At 39.3% G+C, this 22640-nt stretch overlaps 1 protein-coding gene across 1 annotated transcript in view; it reads left to right on the top strand.

Moving 5' to 3' along the window:
- The window catches only part of Xirp2 (xin actin binding repeat containing 2), a 336814-nt gene extending 335836 nt beyond the window's left edge, over nt 1–978 (top strand). The window contains exon 10 of the mRNA XM_055600574.1: nt 884–978. Coding sequence (XP_055456549.1) covers nt 884–978 — 95 coding nt within the window. The remainder of the gene's footprint in view (nt 1–883) is intronic.
- The last annotated feature ends 21662 nt before the right edge of the window (nt 979–22640 follow it).

Genomic DNA, 22640 nt, shown 5'->3' with positions numbered 1-22640 from the left:
CCATATTTAATTGGTACATCTATGTCCATTGTAAGCCTCCATAGATACCCTGTTTAGTGAGGTAACTACTGTTATTTATGAGGACTGCCCTTCACCGGACAGCAATGGGAAGTGACTGTAGACACTGAGTAAGAGAAGCAGAGAAAACACAAAGTGCAGATGTACGGATCCAAAAGGCTATAAAATCTAAAGGCGGTTAGGAAAGGGGTACAGGCAGCTGCACATTTCATGGATGGGAGAGTGTCATCACAAGACAGTTCATGGCTGGTGTCATGAGGGAAGCTTAGAATTGTTGAGAAGATGTTTAATCAAACGTTATACAAGTTCCTGTCTATAAAATTTACATACTTTAGAATTTATTCATAGAGTTTTAAAAATCAAAATAGTGTATGAAAATTTATATGTATGGAAAGTTTAGTTGGTTGAAATGATGCATTTTCAGAAAGTTCCCTAGCCTCTTTAATATATTAACATAAGTCAGCATAATACATGTTTATGTGTTTGTTATTTAATAAGCCAAGGTATACATAAGGTATACATAGTCAAAGCATTACCTTTTTGTGCCAGATCCTCAAACTCTCTGCTAATATACACTCTCCACATACAAAGACAGAAAGAAAATTATTACCATATTTTCACTTTATCTGCATGGCTAGTTACTGCATTATTGGCTTTCTTTTTTTAACTTTTTATTAATTACACTTTATTCATTTTGTATCCCCCCATAAGCCCCTCCCTCCTCCCCTCCCGATCCCACCCTCCCTCCCCTTTCTGCATGCATGCCCCTCCCCAAGTCCACTGATTATTGGCTTTCTTATGTGTTTATAATTATTATTGAAAGTAGAAATATATAAGCCTTTATACATTTTTTTTTAATTTTTAGAAACTGCTGATCCAAGACAAGGAAATTTGCATAATTTGTCAAAAAACAGTTTATCCAATGGAGTGTCTTATAGCAGACAAGCAGAATTTTCATAAATCTTGCTTCCGATGCCACCATTGCGGCAGTAAACTGAGGTAAGGTGTTCTGTTGAGTGTGCCCCATAGAATGTGTCACCGTGTAGCATATGTATAATATCTAGTCTCTAGAGAAGGGGTTCTGAACCTCCCTAATGTTGTGATCCTTTGATAAAGTTCCTCAGGTTGTGGTGACCCCAACCATAAGACCATATTTTCATTGCTATGTTATAAATGCAATTTTGCTGCTGTTAAGAACCGGCAATGTAAATGTCTGATATTTCTGATGTTCTTAGGAGAGCCCTTTAAAAGGATCTTTTGACCCCCTCGAATGGGGCTGTAACCCACAGCCTGAGAACTGCTGGTTTAAGAGAGAATTTTCCAGATCTTCCTCCTGCCTTCAGTGACTACATTCACACAGGGGGGGGGGAGTGTGCCCCTGTTCTATTGTGCATTGCCCAGGTTGGTTGCCAATCCTTTCCTTTCGCAAGCTCACTTTCCTCACTTTCTAGTTGTGGAAACCATGCGGGTAAGGAAGCAGCCTGAGTTACTGAGCGAGTCAGGATTTTTAAATTAGTGTTGTGGCTGAACGCAATAAGCTTTATTTATTTATCTAAACCCCTTCTGTAAAGAGCACATAGTGAATAGTGTTATTTGACAGGATATTTTGTTCCCATGAGTACTCATGTGCTATTGGATGGCCGTTCCAAGAATGGCGGGTTACAGAGGAAAGATGGGTGCAAATGATATTTTCCAGGGACACTTTGTAGCCCACAGCAGGTGATGGTAAAAATCTTGCCTGTTTGAGCTACATTGTGTAAGTTAAGAAATGGAACTGGGAATGATATTAGTGACAGGTCAGGGAAAAGCTGTTTATTTCTGAAGTAAAAGAAGCATGCTAAATCAACACAGTGGCATGAGCTTTCCTTTCCTCACCTCTCAAAGTAGATGCATTTAAATGAACATGACATTTGGTAAAGCTTAGGTTTAAAATGCTGACCTGGAATTTATTTTTTGCTGGATCTAATGTACACCTCTTAGATTATCATTTTCCTGACTTTAATTGGCAGTGTCAAATATTCCTCAGTGCAACATTATTTTTCCCTTGGTTTCTATGACAACCTCCACATCCGGGGTGGTCCTTTGCAGGCACCTGTGTGGGTGACTCTTTTTCTGACCATCAATGAGATGCTAGAGCTCTTCAGAAGCCAGCAATGAGATATGGTCTCCTCATTGTTTCTCTCTCCTCGTGGGGAATCACACACCATCCTGTAACTTAAACCATCTTCCAAGTGGGGACAATCTGAAATTGAACTGCAGGGGCCGGATTGCACCTTTGCTCCTTAAATGCTTATATGCAATCATCAGTGTCTCAGGAAGCACAACAACATCAACGGCATCCGTTTTCTTCTCACTGTTGACGTTCATTGGCTGTTTAATTTTTATCCCTCTGTAAATGACATGGCATGTTCATGCAAACAACATGAACATTAAGGGTGGCCACGCCATGAAGATATCTCACACTGACTCTTTTCCTTCACTCCTTCCACCCAAGCTATCACCCACTTCTCTAATGACAGGACTCACAACTCCACTTAAGCTGCGTGCATTCTGCCTTTCCTGTAACCCCAAACCATCCTTCCAGCAAGTACTATCTCTCACTTCGGCTCATGCCATAGTCATCATAGATAGCGATTTGGTCTCCCTATGATCACTGCTCTTACCGGCACCACTATTAACAGTCTGTCCTATGAGTGAACCCTATAATTTAGTAAAATAATCTTTCTAAGACCCAAATGTGAAGCTACCTCTCTGTTTAAAATGTAGACCAGTTTCTGAAACATTACTTTATGTGCAGTTCAAATCTAGCTGTTTCTCTCCAAATCTTCAAGAATCCTGTATCCTTCCCAGTTACATGTTCCTTCTCATTCAGAATTACTTCCTTCCATTTCCAGTAAATAGCTGTTTTTCTCTCATACGTCTAGCTAGTGCCATATAAATCCCTTTTCCTTGTAGAGATTTATAATACCCATCTGCCAGATCTTTATCAGACTCATTCTGCAGACCTCAACTAAGGCAACACCATCCACAAAGCTTATGTTGACTTCCATAGACAGGTCAGGGATATTTCCCAATTACTCCTCAATGCATTTCTTGCACTTTCCCCGCTGTCCACACGATCTAACACAATTCTCACTGGTATTAACTGTGCTATTAATGTTTACTACTAGTAGAGTCTGACATATGATAAAGAGTCAAAATTGCATATTCAAAGACTGATATTTTTAAGTGACTAATCAAAAATGTGAAGGAAGTCACACAAGTCAAATGCATGGTACAAAAAAAAAAAAAATACATTACAGCATGAACACTAATTAACCAGTAACCAAAAGAAAAAAAAATTGAACTTTGTTGGCCATATTGGCAGACTCCTTTATGGATTTCATTTTAAACACAACTTCTACTCATTTCCGTTAGTAAAAGCATCCATTCTAACGATCATGTCTTTCATTTAGTGTTTTCCGCCATTGTGTATTTTTCTAGCACTATATTTTATTTTTTTATTTTCTTGTGACTTTCAATTTTTTTTTATTCTTTAAACTTCCACTGTATTCCCTTCTTGTGTCACAATTTATTTGGTAAGAGCAGAGGACATTTGGCCTGCAGAGTGATCTAGTCTAAAGTTGCTGATTGTACACACAAATTATTCCAGCCTTCTTTTTGTGTTAGATACTTCCAAACTGACAGCTAGAACTAGATTTTAGAGTAGAACTACTGTGTACATGATTCCTGGCCAAGTAACCACTTCTTAGGAAAGAAAAGTATGGCCTTCATAAACCTACCAATCCTGTATGTGCACTTGTGGGGGTGGTTGATTGGCTTCACTCAAATGCACTGACTGGCATTCACCTCTCCTTCTCCCTGCTCAGAGGAATCTCTTTCAGTGTCTACTGAGTACTTTTTCCATAACTTAGCAGACTTTGGGGACTTCCTTTTTGTCTGACAGATGCAGGCGAGCTTTACAGTCCCAATTCTGTAAGGCTTCTTTTCTTCAATGCAGTGCTTCTTTTCTTTAATACAGCAGGTTGTGACCCCTTTGAAGGGTCAGACAACCCTTTCACGGGGGTCACTTAAGGCCATTGGAATAAACAGATATTTATATTACAATTCACAACAGAAGCTAAATTATAGTTATGAGGTAACCAAATAATTTTATGATTGAAGGTCACCATGACATAAGGAAGTATATTAAAGGGTCACAGCATTAGGAAGTTTTAAAACCACTGATCTAATGATATGTGCTCCTTGAAGTCAACACTGTTGGTGCCCTTTCTACTCTTTCAGTTTTTGTTTCTAAGCTTTTTTAGTGGAAATAACTAATAAATGTTTATATATTCACTATATGTTCAATGATGATCCAAATCAAATTCAAAACTTGCCCATGAAACTGCTTCCCTTCTTTGTATGTCCTTTCCTCCACTCCTCAAATGTAAAGGAGAAGGAGTTAGGCTTGGTGGTACAGACCTGTGTTCTAAGCTACTCTGTGGCTGAGAAGTGACAGTAACCTCAAGATATCGGTAGGCAATCTAATGACACACTCTCTGAAAAGAAAGTGTGGAAAGTGGGGTTGAGATATGCCTCAGTGTCAGAGCTCTTGTCTAGCACACATACAAGCCTGGACTCAGTGCTAAGTACTATAAAAATTTGTAACTATAATCAAATTGTAACAATAATTTAGAAAATTAAGATGTCTTACATTCATTCATTTAGCCTTGGATTGGAACTGGGATTGCAGTTGAGGCAGTAGGGTGTTGGTGTAATATATAAAAGTCTCTGGGTTTGAAAAGGATCACTGTGTCAAACAAGAACAGTAATCCCAGCACTAGGTTCAAAGCCATCCACAGCTACTTAGTGAGTTCCTGGCCAGCCTGGGTTATATGAGACCAGCAACGACCTGGCTGCTCACAACTGCCCTTAATGCCAGTTCCGCTGGACCTGGCGCCCTCTTCTGGTCTCCTTTTGCACCAAGCACTCAAATAGTGAACATACAGACAACAGACAACAGACAAAATACACATCTTTTTAAAAAGTTTAAAATTATTGAATAATAAAATATATCAGTAGTACCAATCAACAAGCCAAATTTTTATAAAATTTACAATTCATTTACTCACTCTTGATTTTTTTGAAAAAAAAAAGTTACTGTGTCATCCATGCCAAGTCATATACACACTGATTGCACATAGTTCCCTCTTTGCCTCCTAACCTTTCATTTCATCCTGGAAGTACCATGGTATTTGTTAGTTCCTTGCACTAAGCCTAACATTGGTATACTTCTTTAGATACTCTAGTTATTCAATCACATTTTCTTTGACCTTCATCAGAAAGCACTTTGGTAGAGACAGTATTTCTTAAATTCTATTATGCTGGTAACATTCAGCCAGTGTCCTTCCTGGCAGAAAGGTAATTTCGCTAACATTAAAATCTTTGACTGATATTTACCTTCATTGACTATCTCAAGTGTCTCAAATGCCTTGTTTCATTTCCTTTTGGTATAAAGTGTTGGAATAGCTTGCTAACCCAATTTTTTATATGATGCATTCTCCTTTTGAAGACAGAAAGAGAATTTTTTTGTTTTTCTTTTTGGTCGTGTTTTGGTTTTTGGATATAGAGTCTCCTCACTGTGTATCTCTGGCTGTCTTAGAACTCATTATATACCTCCCCCTGAGGGGGAAGCAGCATTACCAGACCACAGAAGAAGACAATGCAGCCACTTCTGATGAGAGTTAATTGACTAAGATCAGAAGGAAGGAAAAGAAGACCTCCCCTATCAGTGGACTTGGAGAGGGGCTTGCATGCAGAGGGTGGAGGAAGGGAGGGATTGGGACGGGAGGAGAGAGGGAACCACAGGGGGGATACAAAGGGAGTAAAGTGTAATTAATAAAGAAAAAATGTAAAAGAAAGAAAGAAAACAGCACTAAGAGTAAAGAGACTATTACTCATCCCTAACATGCTAATAACAACCCCATCGCTAAAATTTCTTAAGTGATGCAGTGGTATGGAGTACAGGTAGAACAGGACTATGGGAAAAAAAAAAAAGAACTCATTATATAGACCAGATCTACCTGCCTCTCCCACAGAACGCTGGGATGAAAGGCATTTACCACCATGCCTGGTGCCACACAAAGTTCTTTTTCTCGTCTTTTACTAAAAGTTTGCCATACCTGAGAGCACCTATTATACCCCTGGCCATATGCAGGGTGAGATTCTAAGTGATGAAAGATGCACATCTCAGCAGTATCGGTGATAACCCCTCTTACAGGAATTTCAATTAACTGGACCTTTCCTTTTGGTAATAAGTGGGTTTTGCTGAACTTCTGACTCATTTCTAAAATAATCCAAAAATTCTCTATTAATTTACAGGAACTATACAGAACACTAAATACCATCTCTTTTCTTTTGGCAGTTTGGGAAATTATGCATCACTTCATGGACAAATATACTGCAAACCTCACTTTAAACAGCTTTTTAAGTCTAAAGGGAATTATGATGAAGGTTTTGGACACAAACAGCATAAAGACCGATGGAATTGCAAAAAGCAAAGAAGCTTAGTTGATTTAATTCACACTGAAAAACCTAATGTGTGTGAAAACCCCAGAGCAGATAGCCTCTTGCTTGGGGATTTTACTAAATATGCAGATGTTTCCGACAGCAAGTGGCAAAACAATGATTTGAGAAAATGGAGGGAGAGGGGAAAATTAAAAATTGTTTGGCCTCCTTGCCAGGAGATGCCTAAGAAAAACTTCCACCTTGAGGAAGAACTCAAAATGAGGAAACCTAAATGGCCACCAGAAGTGACCTCAGAATTTAAAAGAGAGTCACTGATAGAACATGTGAAAACTTTGGAAATTCAAGGGCAAGAGCAAGATAACTTCCCTGGCTTGCAACCCTGTCCACATGTTTGTCAGAAAGAGGATGTTCCAGGAATCAGAGAAACAGAAATATATGAAGAAAGAAAAGATGAAGAAGAAGAAAAGAGGAATGTGCAAGATAAGCTGAATGACACTGAGGGCTTAATGAATAAGAGAAAAAGTGGGATAGACCTTAATGACAATAAAGTGTGTGTTGAGAGTGATGGAAAGGAAAAGGATGAACCTGATGGTGCGGACATTTTACGAGTTACAAACACTGATGATGATGAGGGGCCAGAAAACCATAGAAAGAACTTCAACAACAACAACAACAACAATGCCATAGCTGTCGCCTCTCTGAATAACAGCAGGCAGAAGACATCGGTTTCAGAATGCCCTCATCTACAGCCAGCCAGCGAAGCAAACTATTATGCAAGTACGCATCAAACTAAAAAGTTAAAAAATGCGTCTAGAATCTCAGTGTTACTTGACGTATTTGAGTCTCAAAAGTCGTCCTCCAAGAATGTCCTAGCCTTGGCTCTGGAGAAAACGGCTGGCAGAGTGACTGCAGGCAGTCCTGTGCAGTTGCCTCTGGAGCCAGGCTTCCAGCAGGGCTTATCAGTTAAAGAGGAAAGCCTCACAGCCTCTCCTGGTGTAAACCTCTTACACATTAAAGGAAACCATGAAAATAACAATAACGTACACCTTTTCTTTTCTAACACTGTGAAAATCACTTCTTTTTCCAAGAACCATAACATCCATGGGTGTGATTTAATAGATTCTGTTGATCAGCTTAAAAACATGTCATGCTTGTATTTAAGAGAACTTGGAAAAGATGTCAAATGCTGGCATAGTGAAACCACAGAAGCAGCTCAGAGTGGTGGGGAAATGGGCTTTGATGTGCAGAGCCTAGGGTGTGCAGCTAAGCCCGGGCTTGCCAGCACGAAAGCTCAACAACTGACTGTGGAAGAGCAGATTAAACGGGACAGGTGCTACAGCGACAGTGAAACTGACTGAGAAGTGCCTGGACACTTGCGGTTCACACTCGGGCACCGCCGAGGGACAGTTTTCTCAAATAAGACCTTGGGATTATGAATGACCTTTGGATGGAGTTATAAAGATAACTTTTCATAATCTCATCTATCACAGCACGTTATTTCTTGTATCACACTGCATAAGTCTTTTTCACAGTTCATTCGATTCCAGATTTGATCTGAATGGAATGCTGAGATGGAACGAGGCGGCCATGTTTTCTCCTCAAAAGGCACATGTGCTACTGTTTTCCTACATTGTATACTGTATCAGAGTCTGTACTGCTGGTATTTGTCACCATTCTTACACCTGCTCTATAATTTCTGATGAAATAAAATTGAATCACCTGAGATGCAAACACCTATAAATCTGTGGCTTGTTTTTGTCTTATATATTGCCATACCAAGTTTTCCAAAATTGGAAAAGTATTTAGGAGGCCTAGAGTGCTTTTAATCACACACACAAAGACTAAATCAAAGTTCAGCACTCAGAAAAAAGAGGCGGGCATATCTCTGTAGAGAATGTACTTGACATGCAAACATAAGGACTGGAATATAGATTCTCAGGCCCCCAAGGCCCCCAGGGCACAGTTTTTTGTTTGTTTGGTTGGTTGGTTTTGGTTGTTTGTTTGTTTGTTTGTTTGTTTTCTTTTGACTCTTTTGGTCTCCTTTGGGAGCTCCTGTCCCCTCCATGACTTTCAATCTCCCCCTTCTTTCATAAGATTCTATGCACTCTGCTCAAAGTTTGGCTATGAGTCTCAGCCTCTGCTTCAATACCTCGATCATAGATCATAGAGTCTTTCAGAGGCTGTCTATGTAGAATGATACCCCAACCAAGGACAATGCATGGAAAGGACCTAAAACCCCTGCTCAGATGTAGCCCATAGACTCAGTATCCAAGTGGGTTCCCTAGTAAGGAGAGCAGGGCTGTCTCTGGCATGAACTCAGTGGCAAGCTCTCTGTTCACCTAACCCTGGGAGGTGCAGCCTTGCCAGGCCACAGAGAAAGATAATGCAACCAGTCCTCATGAGACCTGACAGGCTAGGGTCAGATAAAAGGGGAAAAGGACTGGAGGAGACATATAGGGGGAGAAGAGAGAGGGAAGGTGGGGTTGGGAGGACACAAGGGAAGAGGCCACAGCCTAGATACAAATTGAATAAATTGTAATAAATGATGATGATGATGATAATTATAGTATTTTTTAAAAAGCCAAGAAATGCTAAGAGGTACACCTCATAAATTCTCATCAGAAATGAGAGGTTGAAAATAGCACCAATAAGCATTCTGATATGGAAATGGAAAAGCTAATGGGGTCTCAAGCCTACACAAAGAGCTACAGACAACTAAAGGATGCAGACATTGGGAGAAATAGGCTTCCCAGGGAAAGAGCACACCAAATGGTTACCCAGTACCAAGGAGTCAGTCCACGAAACTACAATAATATACATACTATGTTTGTATTAGTGTATTTAAGAATATATGCATGCACTCACATACACACACATAATAACAATTGAAAGAAAGAGTCCATGAATTTGAAAGAGAGCAAGGAGGAGATATGGAAGGGTTTGGAGGAAAGAAATGGAAAAGAGAAATGATGTAATTATTATAATATCAAAAAATAAAGAATACAAATCAAGGTAAACATAAGAAAGAAAAGCTATTCCCATCCCTTAGGATAAAGCTTATCTATTCCAATTTCTTAAGAAAAACAAACCTCTGGCTTTATAAAACTGTTGAGAGAGAGACAGAGACAGAAACAAAGAAGAAGGAAAGCTAGTTGAACATATTATGAAGCAAGGCATCCAACCACATTTCTTCATGATTTCACTTGAATACTGCCTTTCTTCCCCCTGTTAACACACACACACACACACACACACACACACACACACACACACACACAAACACACACACACGAAGACTAAATCAAAGTTCAGATTTGATTTTTATGAAAGAAAGCAGATGGAGATTGAAGAAGACAGGCGGTATCAGCCACCATTTGTCTCACACACATGATTTTTGAAAGGGCAAATATCTTATCCCTAATTTCCTACCTCAAAGAATGATGTTGAAAGATAAATAAAACCTATATTAACAGAAAATATTTTTCTACTGTTCTATAATTTTAAAATATAGTTATTCAGGTTGTTTTAAAATTACCTGCATGAAACTTTCATAGAATATGCCTATAAAGATTGAATGAATTATTTTTTATTTTTCCTTGAAAATATTGCAGATTTATACTCAGAAATCAATTCAACTGAATCTTTTTTTATTTTTTATTAATTACACTTTATTCACTTTGTATCCCCCCATAAGCCCCTCCCTCCTCCCCTCCCGATCCCACCCTCCCTCCCCTTTCTGCATGCATGTCACTCCCCAAGTCCACTGATAGGGGAGGTTCTCCTCTTCTTTCTGATCTTAGTCTATCAGTTCTCATCAAAAGTGGCTGCATTGTCCTCTACTGTGGCCTGATAAGGCTGCTCCCCCCTCAGGGGAAAGTAATCAAAGAGCAGGCCAATCAGATTATGTCAGAGGCAGTCCCTCTTCCCATTACTAGGTAACCCACTTGGACACTGAACTGCCATGGGCTACATCTGTGCAGGAGTTCTAGGTTATCTCCACAAATAGTCCTTGGTTGGAGTATGATTCAACTGAATTTTTTTAAAAAAAAAAATTACTTTAAAAGTTCGACACATTATTATTTTCTTGATTCCTCTAAGGAATGTCATTGTAACAATTGTATGACTGCAGGTTGTCAGGCTTTTAAAAATCAAATTTCATGAGGTTTTTTTTCCTGTTATACAAACATTCTTTTGAAAAATTTGGCTCCTAAATTATCTGCTGAGTTTTTCTTTCCTTAAATACATCTGATGATTCTGAAAAAAAAAATGCATGAATATAGATGAGTGGCTTTGCATAAATTTAGAATGTACATGTATGAAACAGACTCTATCCCACATTTTCCTACATAAACACAAACCGTTGATTTTCTATAAATATGAAACCAAAAGGCAGTCTTGGAAAGAATGTCTTTTTTAGAAAGTGTAACAAATTTCCTCTTGCAAGTTAAGTTCTCAGCCAATATCTGAGACCTACATAGTATTAGTTCAGTGAGGCCTCCACAGCAAAGTACGTTAGACTGGGACGATATTATTTTAAGGCAGAATTAGTGTTTATTTAAAAAAAAATATTAAGCTTAGGAATGAACAAAAAGAGTGCCTCTCAGAAAGAAAGTAAAACATCCTGGGGGACATGAGTATGTGTTATTGTTGTTTGTTTTTAAGTGGTTTACTCTGTTTTTTTTTTTTTAATTTAAATTGATTTCTTTCATTTACTTTACATTCCAATGTAACCCCCTCCCTCATTTCATCCTGGTCCCACCCTCCCTCCCTCTTTCGAACTATCCTTCTCACCTGGTTCTCAGAGGGGGGGCATCCTCCCTTACCAACTGACCCTAACCTGCCAAGTCTCATTAGGACTGCCTATATGCCTATATTCCTCTGTGTGTGACCTGGCAAGGTTGCATCCCACCAGAGGGAAGTGATCAAAGAGCAGGCAACAAAGTACATGTCAGCAGCAATCCCCGATCCCCTTACTAGGGTACCCACATGGAGTCTGAACTGCCTTTTGGCTACATCTGAGCCCCTGAGGTCTAGGTCTTCTCTTTGCATGGTCCTTGATTGGTACATCAGCCTCTGCAGGCCTCCCTGAACCCAGATTTGTTGGCTCTGTTGTTCTTCTTTTGGAGCACTTGTCCCCTCCACGTGTTTCTATCCCCCTACTCTTCCATAAAACTCTCCTTGCACTGCCCAAGTATTAGCCATATCATACAGGATAACCATACTACAATCCACAGACCTATAGAAGCTAAATAACAAGGAGGACCCTAGGAAGGATGCTTCATTCTCACTGAGATAGGCAAGTAGAAACCAGAAGTGGCTGAGGAGAGGGAACAGGACAGGAGCCTACCATAGATAGCCTTTGAAAGACTCCACTCACCAGGGGATCAAAGCAGATGCTGAGACTCACAACCAAACTTTGGGCAGAGTCTAGACTTCTTAAGAGTTTCTAAGATGAGGATTTTAAGTATCAAAACCTTATTTTCTTGTGGTTTTGTCAGTGAGAAGTTCAAGGTCCAGGCAGAGGCAGGCTGAGAGGGTAGCCCTTTAGGCCTTTCTGCTTGACTTGTTGGTAACTGTATGCACATTGTTTTTCACACATTATCTTTCCCTCTTAATATTCACACCCCAGAGGACATTTTTTTCTTCTATTAAAGCATGCTAGTCTCCTTGGGTTAGGGATCACCTTGCTGACCTAATATAGCTTTTCTTAAATCTTTAAAGTCTTATTTCCAAATACTGTAAGTGTAGTTGTTAGTGCTTCAACAGATAAATTTCATGAGGCTATAACTAATTCATAACATACATTCTATCTAATTTAATAAAATACTGCGAAATTCTGCCGAGAATATGGTAGGGGCTATCACAGAAAATTTTTATTTAAATTGAATTTTTACACATTTCACTGTTGTTCATGAAATCTTAATGACACAGCATTATTTCTATAATCACTTATTCTAAGATAACATAAAAGTTTCCATAGAGGAGAAAATAATTCATGAAAACTCATGGCTTGATATCTTGAAGAACAGTTAACACCAGTGATATTTCTAAAGACATGAGTCACAGTTTACAAAAGTTCTCTCATGAGACTTTGCCCGTTTAACCTTGGTAACAGGGAAGATTTTTTATGCACTTATATAAAATTTAAACATTAAAATAGGTTAAGGTCTACATCACTGAAATTATTACTTCCTCTGTTTAGGTTTTTACACAAATGTGATGATGGTTAAAGTTATGCTTTAAGTTTAATTTACTGTCCTTACGAGACCAATAAAACAAAATGCCTCTAACCTGTAAACAACCCAGTTGCCCAAGGAGAGACAATTTTCTGGAAGGCTGGAGGCTGTTCACATAAGATAACAAGCTCTCACTTCTGTAAAACAACAAAAGCATGGTTGCACCAGTTTCAGAGAAAGTGTGTTGATTCCACATAGGTGGGAGTTGTCTAAGAAGGAAGTATGTCAGATTATTTCCTTTTTCTTAACTTTCTTAGTGAATTTCACATCATGTACCCCAATCCCACTCATTGCCCCCTCCCCTTTATACCTGTCATCTATCCTTGCAACCTCCCCACCAACAGAGGGAAAAAAAAGTCTCACCGTGGAAGCTGTAGTGTGCCCCACAGTACACCCTTCTGTCCATACCTCTTTGCAAATGTCATTGCAGTGACTTGTTGGTCTGATCAGAGGCCTCAGGCTTCTGCTACTCTATCAACACTGGAACCTCACTGGGACTCTAAGGCATCCTTTTGTTGCCCTGTGTCATGGAGATCCTGTAGTTTTGGATCTATAGGACTGACCACTTCATGCACTCCAGCAGTTTATCAATGGGATAGATGTTGGGGCAGGCTAATTCAGAGCCCTAGATCTGGGCAGTAGAGGTATCTGCGCTGATCCACACACTCTCATGCGTTCAGGGGAGGGTCACCAGCAACCCCTGCGGCCAGAACCAGCTCTACGCCGTTGCCCAGGTGAAGTGCAAAGGCCGTTCTCCCAAGTGCTGCAACCAGTGACAGACATGGCCAGTTCTCGGACTCGCGTGACCACAGGGCCAGCTCTCCCACTTGCCATATACGGCTAAGGATGAGGGAGGAGAAGAGGGTGTCTCTCTCTTATTCTTGTCACCACACAACAGACAAGAGTCGGGCCTGTACTCCTGTGCTTACACCCTTAGGGCCAACTCACACCCAGGGCCAGCTCTGCTGTGCTGCCCAGTCAAGGGAGGGGCAGGGCCCCCTTTCTAAGGGCTGCAGTAGGTGAGAGGCACCACCAATTCTGATTTCATGACTCAGGGTCTTCCTCCAGCCTTAGGTGGCAAAGGGCGAGGGCGGGGAGGATACCTATCCCTTGCCCATCCTGCCACATGGCAGAGAAGTTGTGTGGGGCCAGCTCTCCCACGCTCATGCCCTCTCGGCAGGCTCGCCTATGTCCAGGCCATCGGAGACAAAGGTGGGAAGTAGGGTGCCTTGGAGGCTTTGCCTTTCTAAGGCCTTATCTAATGTAATTTTGCACCATACTCCGGGATTCCTGGGTATGGACCTGCCCAGGGATTAATAAACCTTGCTTCAGTCTCTGCTCAAAAATTGTGGTATTATTTCTGCCCACTGGGGTTAAAAATACCAAAGAATTGTTTGAAAAAAAAACACTCCCAAATTAGAAAAGGCATTCTATTGTTATTGTTTGTTAAGCTGTCTTTCCTGGATGATAAGCAGGAGCTTGCAAAAATTCAAATATGTTTTAACAACCTAAATGTAGTTTCATTATTAATGAGCTCCTCTGTATTATGACAAAATCTTTCAACTAAATATCAAGCTTAGCAACCAAACAAACAAACAAACAAACAAAAAAATTCAGTGACTTTTTTCATTGTTACAGGGAGTATATTACTTTGTTTTGGCTGTCACAGCAAAGTTTCACAGTCTGAAGACTGAAACAAGAGAAATGTATTTAATTCTGAAGGCTTGAAATGTGCACGATCAAGTTGTCTACAAGAGTGATATCTACTGAGGCCACATTCTTCATGTCTTTACGTGGCTTCACTTTGTATGTATCTGTGTCTAGCTTTGTTACCAGTGGTCAGGGTTGAGTCAGGTATTTCCAGGCTCTTGCCCATTATCAAAAAAAAAAAAAAAAAAAAAAAAAAGCAACAACTGGAAACAAAGTTTTATGAAGATTTACAAAAGTAGAGAGATAAGTTTATTTGAAGTAGAGCAAAGTTTCAAGCTAAAGACTGTCAAGAGTGACATGAGTGCAGATACCCAAGAGTTCTAAGCTACATCTTGGGCTCTTATTTTTATGGGGTATAAGAGAAGGAGTTGGATTAACTCTTTAGAGAGGAGGCAATAGTATGGAATGGTCTGCTCTCTGCTCTTTGGAGCAGATCAGACTGTCATGCCTGTATCTCAGAGACTTTTTCTTTCTTTTTTCTTTTTTTTTTTTTTAGTAGAAAGCCTAACAGTGACAAAAATAATATTTGCCTTTGTAGTGCTGCCAGGAAACTGGGAGAAGTATGGTCAAAAGAAAAGTATAAGGGCCTCTAAGGCTACTAATGACTGTCTAACTGCCTAAAACTTTGGGTTAAAACTTAATTATATGACTTCTTATATTTATTATTTATTATGTGTGAATGTGAGTGTGGTGTTTGTGTGTGTGTGTGTGTGCATGGGAAGAGAGAGAATGCACTCAGTTGTTTTGCTCCTTTATATTGTTCAAAGGTGCATCTGTTTAGAGCTCACCACTTGAGACAGAATCAGCTATCCGGGGTCACATGACTGGAAAAAAACAGATTCTCCCTCTGTTAACAGCCATTGATCTGATCCCTGACACTTTTCAAGTAGACATGGGGCTTTATTTAAATTCCTTAATCATTGTAACTGGAGTTGTCATGAATTCGGGGGAGGGTCATTGGAGGAGTGGGAGGGGAGAGGAAGGGGTAAAAATAATAAATATGCAGTACTTAAGTGTGAAATTCTTTTAAAAAATAGGTTACAAAAAAATCTTAAATGTGAATCTTTAGAGGGGCACAATTTTGCACCCACGACTGTCAGTTTTTAAATGTATAACTATTAACATGATGAAATAATTACCCAACAATTGCTATCCTAGGATATAAATCACAGAACTATGTAAAGCAGAGTTATGCTGTGAAATTACTATGTCTGGGTACACAATTCTCTTATCACTGTAGACTCTGATAGGCCAAGCACTATATATAGGAGACCATGGAAGGGCAGATTTGTCAAATAAGAATTTTTGTGTTATTTATTCATGATGGGACTTCCCAATGAATCTTGTAAAAAATGTTCCATCTCCCAGAAAATTGTACTGAGTTGTCCCTTGCAGTTTTCACACAATCAGTTCTTGTGACAGATTTGGGGCTCCAGGAAGCACATTCTCTGGATTGGGACAATGGTTTTCTCACATGCAGGAGAACTGAAGAATGCAAACTCACCACCCCTTCTCAAACCTGCAGCCACTATGTATTTGGGATCTCTTCTTCCAGAAAAATTTCTAAGTAATTTCTAAGGCTATGTTAAATTTTTCAAGAAACCTGAAGAAAGAGATTATGTTTCCATCGATCGTTTTGTTACCTACTGATGACTGACTGGTTCCTGGCCAGCTGTAGGGTAGGAAAGTTTCCCATCACCAAAATAAAGACATGAAAAGATAATCATAGATGTTAATGAGGAAAAGCAATCTGATTCATTCTCTCTCTCTCTCTCTCTCACTCTCTCTCTGTCTCTCTCTCTCCCTTCCTTCCTCATTTCCAAATTTATTGTAATTTTTTAAAAGCCTCAAATATTAAATTTAGTATAATATCTTTTTTTCAAACTATTAATTGGTGTGAGGACCATAAACTATCTACAGATAGTCAGATTCAAATTGGTAAAACCAGGAAAATGCTGAGGATTGCTAATGAATGCTGAGCCTCGGTCTTCAGAAAGTTAATAGCATATAATTCAGAGTAAATATACTCTAAAAGTGTTTAATGAGGCTACTATTGAAGTATGTTGAGTACGATTGAGATTTTAGGATTTTGAATCCTGGAAAAAGAAGCTGGACAGGGGCTTTTGAACAGTAACTGAACATGTGGTTTATTTAACAATATCGGGCTTCCAAAGAGAGGAAGTGTCCCAGAGCTAGGATGAAGATTGGAGCTCAAGGGTATCTTGCTGAAAGGGTAGTGACCTTTAATGGATCATGTGCATAGTGTGAGTTTTCTTGGTCATTTGCACAGTGCCAACTAGTTGTACCTCTCCAGGCCCTGGCTGTCAAAAGTGTGTCTTAGTGTTTAGGTTCCCAATCTTTTCTTTGCCAACCAGTTTCTTTCATATGCTAATCTCATAGGCCTTGGGCACACTTCACTTGCCTGCCTCATCAGTACTGATTGCATCCTGTGGCTAATTTAAGCTACCTCCCATTATTCATTGCCTAAAGATATTTTTATCCTATTATTCCGAGAAAACTTTAAACTCACAAATGTTTGTATATTAATGGAATTCATAAGGAGAAACAATGTTAAAATGTTTATGGGATAACATCATTTTTGTAGACAGTAAATACAATGGGAAATGGATAGAAAGCTGATGAGTTTTCTGTGGCAGTAGAGATCAACCATTCCACCAACATTTATAGACTCATTGATATGTGTAGAAAGAGTAAATGAGGAAAGAAAATAGTTAAATTTTTATCTTTGCCACATGAAGCTCGCAGATGGAAAAAGAGGCAAAGAATTGAAAATAAAAATTACTAACCTCAATTTTTTCTTCCTTTAAACAGTATTTTTATGTAGTCTTTGAGAAGTTCAAACAATGTATTTTGATCACTTTCTTCCCTCAGATCCTCTCAGATCCTTCCCTACCTCCCTGTCCTCCAAACTTCACCTACCCACACTTTCTTAAAACTTCATCTTTGGGGGGGATGGAAGAAGGCCAAGTGTCACTCTGTAACTCAGGCTCCCCAGGAAGCCAGGCTAGTCTTAAACACTTAGAAATCTGCCTGCCTCTGCCTTCTGAGTGCTGAGATCAAAAACACAGCCTTCATGCCTGGAGGTCTGGCCATAATTTAATCATTATCTTGTGAGTGGTGCACAGTAAAGATTCGTCTTCAAAGCTAAAAGCTTACTGCAAAGCCAGAGACTGTGGTTCTCATGCACGCTTACCTCAACCCCCTAACAAGACTGCTTCTGCTGATAAGAGCTGCCCATCACGTATGTTGTGCATGGGGACAGTGATCACTGCAAGGACAATTCAACAGAACTCAGCTCAGATACTGCCATGGGGCTGGCTGAGGCCTTTCTTGAGACACTCCTCAGCTAAACTTCTATCTCTTCCTCTTCCTTGAGATAAAGAACATAAGCTCAACAAACTTCCTTTATATTCATCTCTGGCTTAACATCTTGTTCTTGGAGAGCCCAGTGTGTACCTCCTGCTGTCATGTGTGGTTCAAGGAGACTGATGCCAGAAGAGTATTTTAGAAAAAAATTGTTTTCTGGCTGACTGATAATGGGCACAAGGTGGCAGTCTTAAAACTCTTAGTCATTGTAAACTCAGCGGTTAGACTGGTAGAATAAACGCTGCTTGGTATCATGTATCAAATATTTGAGATAATGAAGAAAGCTGCAGTTTGAAAAAAATAACATAAATTTGAGTTGGGTCAATGTCTACTGTTGAACCTTACTGATGAAATAGACAAAAAACTCATTGGGATCATCCAATAACTAAAAGTGGTGCAATTTGATTTTGAGAGTAGTTGAGCACATTGACAAAACCATTTGCTAACATTAGGAAGTTTTTTTTTATATATATATAATGATATAGATATATACAATATAGATAGGAATAAATGGCTGACAAACCAAAAATCCTGAAATTGGAGTCTTCAGAGCCCTTGTGTTACTAGATTTTCCCTCCAAAACCTCAAACTTCCACAGGCCCAACCTCCTAGGATCTACAACCCAACCGTTGCCCCAATTAAAAAAAAAAAAAAAGTAATAGTGAAAAGTAGACGGCGGTTATCTTGCAAATTGGTCACCTTGCAAAGAGGAACAGATAAAAGGGCCAGTACTCAAGTCTAGTTTTAGGGTATTGACTTGGGCTGTAGGGGTATAAGCCGTCCTGCTAAGGTGTGGTCCGCATGGCTTTAACCCATCCTATTCCAGCTCCAGCCCTGAAAGGTGGAAACATAAATTGTTAAGGGCCACTTTCAAGAATAATTGAACTTCCCTCAGATTGGGGTGAGTGGGTGGATGGGGTGTGTCTGCTCTGAAGATTTTTGTCCTTCTTGAAACTCAAGATAACTCAGGGAAAGAAGCTGGGGATAATACATTGTCTGTGCCTCCAGCATAGACACAAAAGAAAGACAGAGACACTAGCTCTTCATCCTACTTTTCTTTACCTTAAAAGTACAGCCTGTTTCAGAAAAAAAAAAAAAAAAAAAACACCCCTATAGGATGCCTAGCTCCTCACATGTAGGTGACTCTTTCTCTATTTGGCTGTATTGTCAGGCCTCAGCACAAACTAATACATAACAGCATGACAGCCAAGGAAGGTCTCAGAGCGTAAGGTAGAGGTTAGTGTGTGACTTCAGGTTACTCAGACAATAAAAAACAATAGGCTAAGTGCTTGAAGGGGACAGCATTTAATAACTTTTGACAACCTTTTGTCAGTGTGATATAGCACTGTCAGTTAAAAGTGTATCGGGCCACTTTCATAGCTCTCTTGAAATGTGTATGACGCAACGATGCAGATCAAAAAAAAAAACCTCTGATCATTTACAGAAGGGGAGACAATATACATGTCCTGCTAGCTTTATGTCAACTTGACACAATCTAGAGTCATCTAAAAACAGGAAACCTCAACTGAGAAACTGTCTGCACGAGACTCAGCTGTAGGACTGTTTCTTAATGGAATTGATGGGGGAGGGCCCAGATCATGGTGGGTGATGTCATCCCTGAGCTGGTGGTCCTGGGTTTAATAAGAAAGCAGGCTGAAAATGCCTTCAGAGCAAGCCAATATGCAGCTCTGCTCCATGGCCTCTGCATCAGCTTCTGCCTCCCAAGATCTTGCCCTGTTTGAATGCCTGACTTCCTTTTTGATGGACTAGGATGTGGAAGTGTAAGCCAAATAAATCCTTTTGTTCCCAACTTTCTTTTGCTAGTGGTGTTTCATCAAAGCAATAGAAACTGTAAGGAAGACCATACAGGAGCCAGGACATATAACTTGAGTGGCTACAGTGCCTGTGGAGCCTGTCTGAGATAGGAACTGTGACATCTCTGCAGGCCTCCCTCTGCACACTCCACTTCTTCCTTCAGTATCGAATACCAACCCCTGAACACTGGGGTCTGGAATTGAGGACATTAATGGGAGCAGAAAGGGGGTGCTAACTGAAGGAGAGGCTCAAGCACGTGAGCATACACACACACACACACACACACACACACACACACACACACACAGCTAAGTGGCTCCAGAAAGTTTTACCCTGTGTCAAATACAGAGAGCACTCAGGTGAGTTGGCTGGCTCTTTGGAGGCGATGTGCTCTGTGAGGTGCCTACATATCCTGTATCCAGCTTCTGATCACAGAGAGGAGGCATGAAGCCATTCTGACCCATCCCTCAAACTACCACCTTGCTTCACATCTTTCTTATGGAAGACTTAAAAGCTTAAAGGAGGTTTTTCAAAAAACAGTAATTATATTTATTGTATCTGTCTTTCTATTTGCTCTACATTTTTTGAGATGGCAATTAGTGATAAGTTTGTATGATGCCTATATTCTTCATTAAGGCGTTTTTGCGTGGAAAGCGAGTCAAATGATACAGCCAATGCAAACACCTTTCTCATTGCTTTTATTTGTCCAGATACAGGTCTGGTTGTTTTGCCATATATTTCTCCCCCCCCCCAAAAAAAAAAATTAGTTAAAAGAAAATTTCAAAATAATTCAGTTTCTTGAACTCTATCTAACATAGAATATTTATTGCTCAATAAAAGATTCAGTGATTTTGTAATTGAGATGATACATAAAACATAATTAAAACAGACAATCTTAAGAAAAAAATAGTGGAAAATTATTAATTGTCATGCCCTAGCTCATTAACTGATTTAAAAAACCTAATTCTTGAGTTCAATGCTGTGTATATGTTTAGTTATATGAATGTGAGTGTGAGTATGTATTTAATAATTCATGTCAAATTTAGGAAAACAACAATATCAGCAGTTTTCAATGCTGTTCAGCGTATTTTCAGCAAACCAAAACAGTTGCTGTGACTGTCATCAAAGTCATCAATTCTGAATAGATATTTCTTATAAATGAATAAAAAATAGTTGGGTGTGTTTCCATCAAGTAGATAAAATGTATCTTCTTAACTGCATGGAAATAACTTGCAGTTTATAGTCTCTCTTGATTTCTTTCAACATTTTAAATACTGTTTGTTCAAATAAAGGCACCACCCACATCCAACCTTAAATCTTTTCCTGTTTCTACCTATCCAGTTCAGACACCTGTATCTACCACCTGCTAAAAACAAGAGCCATACTTTACATCCTTATGTCTTTCATGTACTCTGAACACGTTTGATATTTACTCCTTAAGCCTTCTTTGCTTTTACCTTCTCTGCCTCGTACCTACCTCATTTGTACTTTTTGTGGTTTTATAAATTTATGTGTGGGAGACTCTTCCCACTTGCATGCTAGGTAAAAACCTTGATAAGTACTGGGTTCTGAGTTTATAATTTAGGTTTTCCCAATTCTTCATAAAAACTGTTAGCACATATTTTTGATGCCACATACATCTATACCCTGAGTCCTAATTAACACTCTGAGAGCAACACAGGGACATCATAAGGACATGACTAGAATATTTTGTGAGATATTAACCACGGGCTGTGCTGATAATATCTTAGATCAACAGTTACAAAAGAACTAGACAGGGTGGCAAATGCAGGTAGCAATGACATCCCTGGACTTAAAAACAATGAGCCAGTGTACATTTCATTATTGCAGGTAGCGCTAGGCAAACTTTACAGGAAATAAACATGTTATTATAAGACAGCAAAAATTAATATAGTATCAAAAATGTGCACACATAAGCACACAATACCTAATGGTGCTCATTACAATGGTTTTTCAAAGTATTCATTTCACCCATATATTAGAAGTTTCTCTATATACTTTTATATTTTATTACTATTGCTATTGAGTGCTAGATGTGCAGTGGGGGCGGGCACAAGTGTGGTAGGACACATGGGGTGGGCAGAGGACATGTGTAAGGTATAAAAATTCATATGATGTTACTTCTATTATTTTCATTGGCTATAGCAATTCATATATGAAATATTCATGATTGTTTAAGTAAAAGCTTAAAACCTTTGAGGTTTGAGAGGATTTATAAAAAGCAATGACATAGAAAATAAAAAGGTTGTGATTAAGTACTATTAAACTAGGAATTTCAGACACACATGGAATGGATTGGAGACAGAGATTAACTATGTTTGTCCATATGAAAATAATAAAAATTGGCATGAAAGTATAACTAACAATAAAGTGCTAACCTATCACACATAATTCTTCTGTTTTGATCCCTAAAAAGTATACATATAAAAACACGCACACAAATATATGTAGAAACAATAGCATGTATTTGTTCTTTGCTATATTCCAAGCTCACAGCAAGGACAAGCTTCATGATCCTTCAGGTCCTTTCCTTCAGGAATATCCCATGAATGTGACATAAGGATTCATTATTCCTAATAGAGTGTGTGTGAAGTTAAGCCACCTGATAAGGTTTGACTGCGTGACAGATTAATATTAGTCCTCCTGGACAAAGTCCACCATATATGACTTCTTTTTTTATTTTTTGTTTGTTTTTTTTTCATATATGACTTCTTTATGGAAGTGGCTAACACTTTCTTACATCCAAAAAGATGCGACCATTCAGACATCCACATGTATATAAGTATCTCCCAGTGCTGTCAGTATAAATATGAAGATACACACATTCTACACATTCTGTGCTTTTCACGTTGCAGTTGTGCTGGCTCGCAAGTGTGAAAGTGCCTCCGTGTGTACGCCCATGTCTGTATCCACACACATTATGCCATGAATATTGCCAAGTGC

This window comes from Psammomys obesus, unplaced genomic scaffold, assembly GCF_907164565.1.
Source record: "Psammomys obesus unplaced genomic scaffold, mPsaObe1.curated_primary_1811, whole genome shotgun sequence".
Lineage (NCBI taxonomy): Eukaryota > Metazoa > Chordata > Mammalia > Rodentia > Muridae > Psammomys > Psammomys obesus.
Note: the sequence above shows the minus strand (reverse complement) of the source record. Positions and strands in the feature narration are given on the sequence as shown.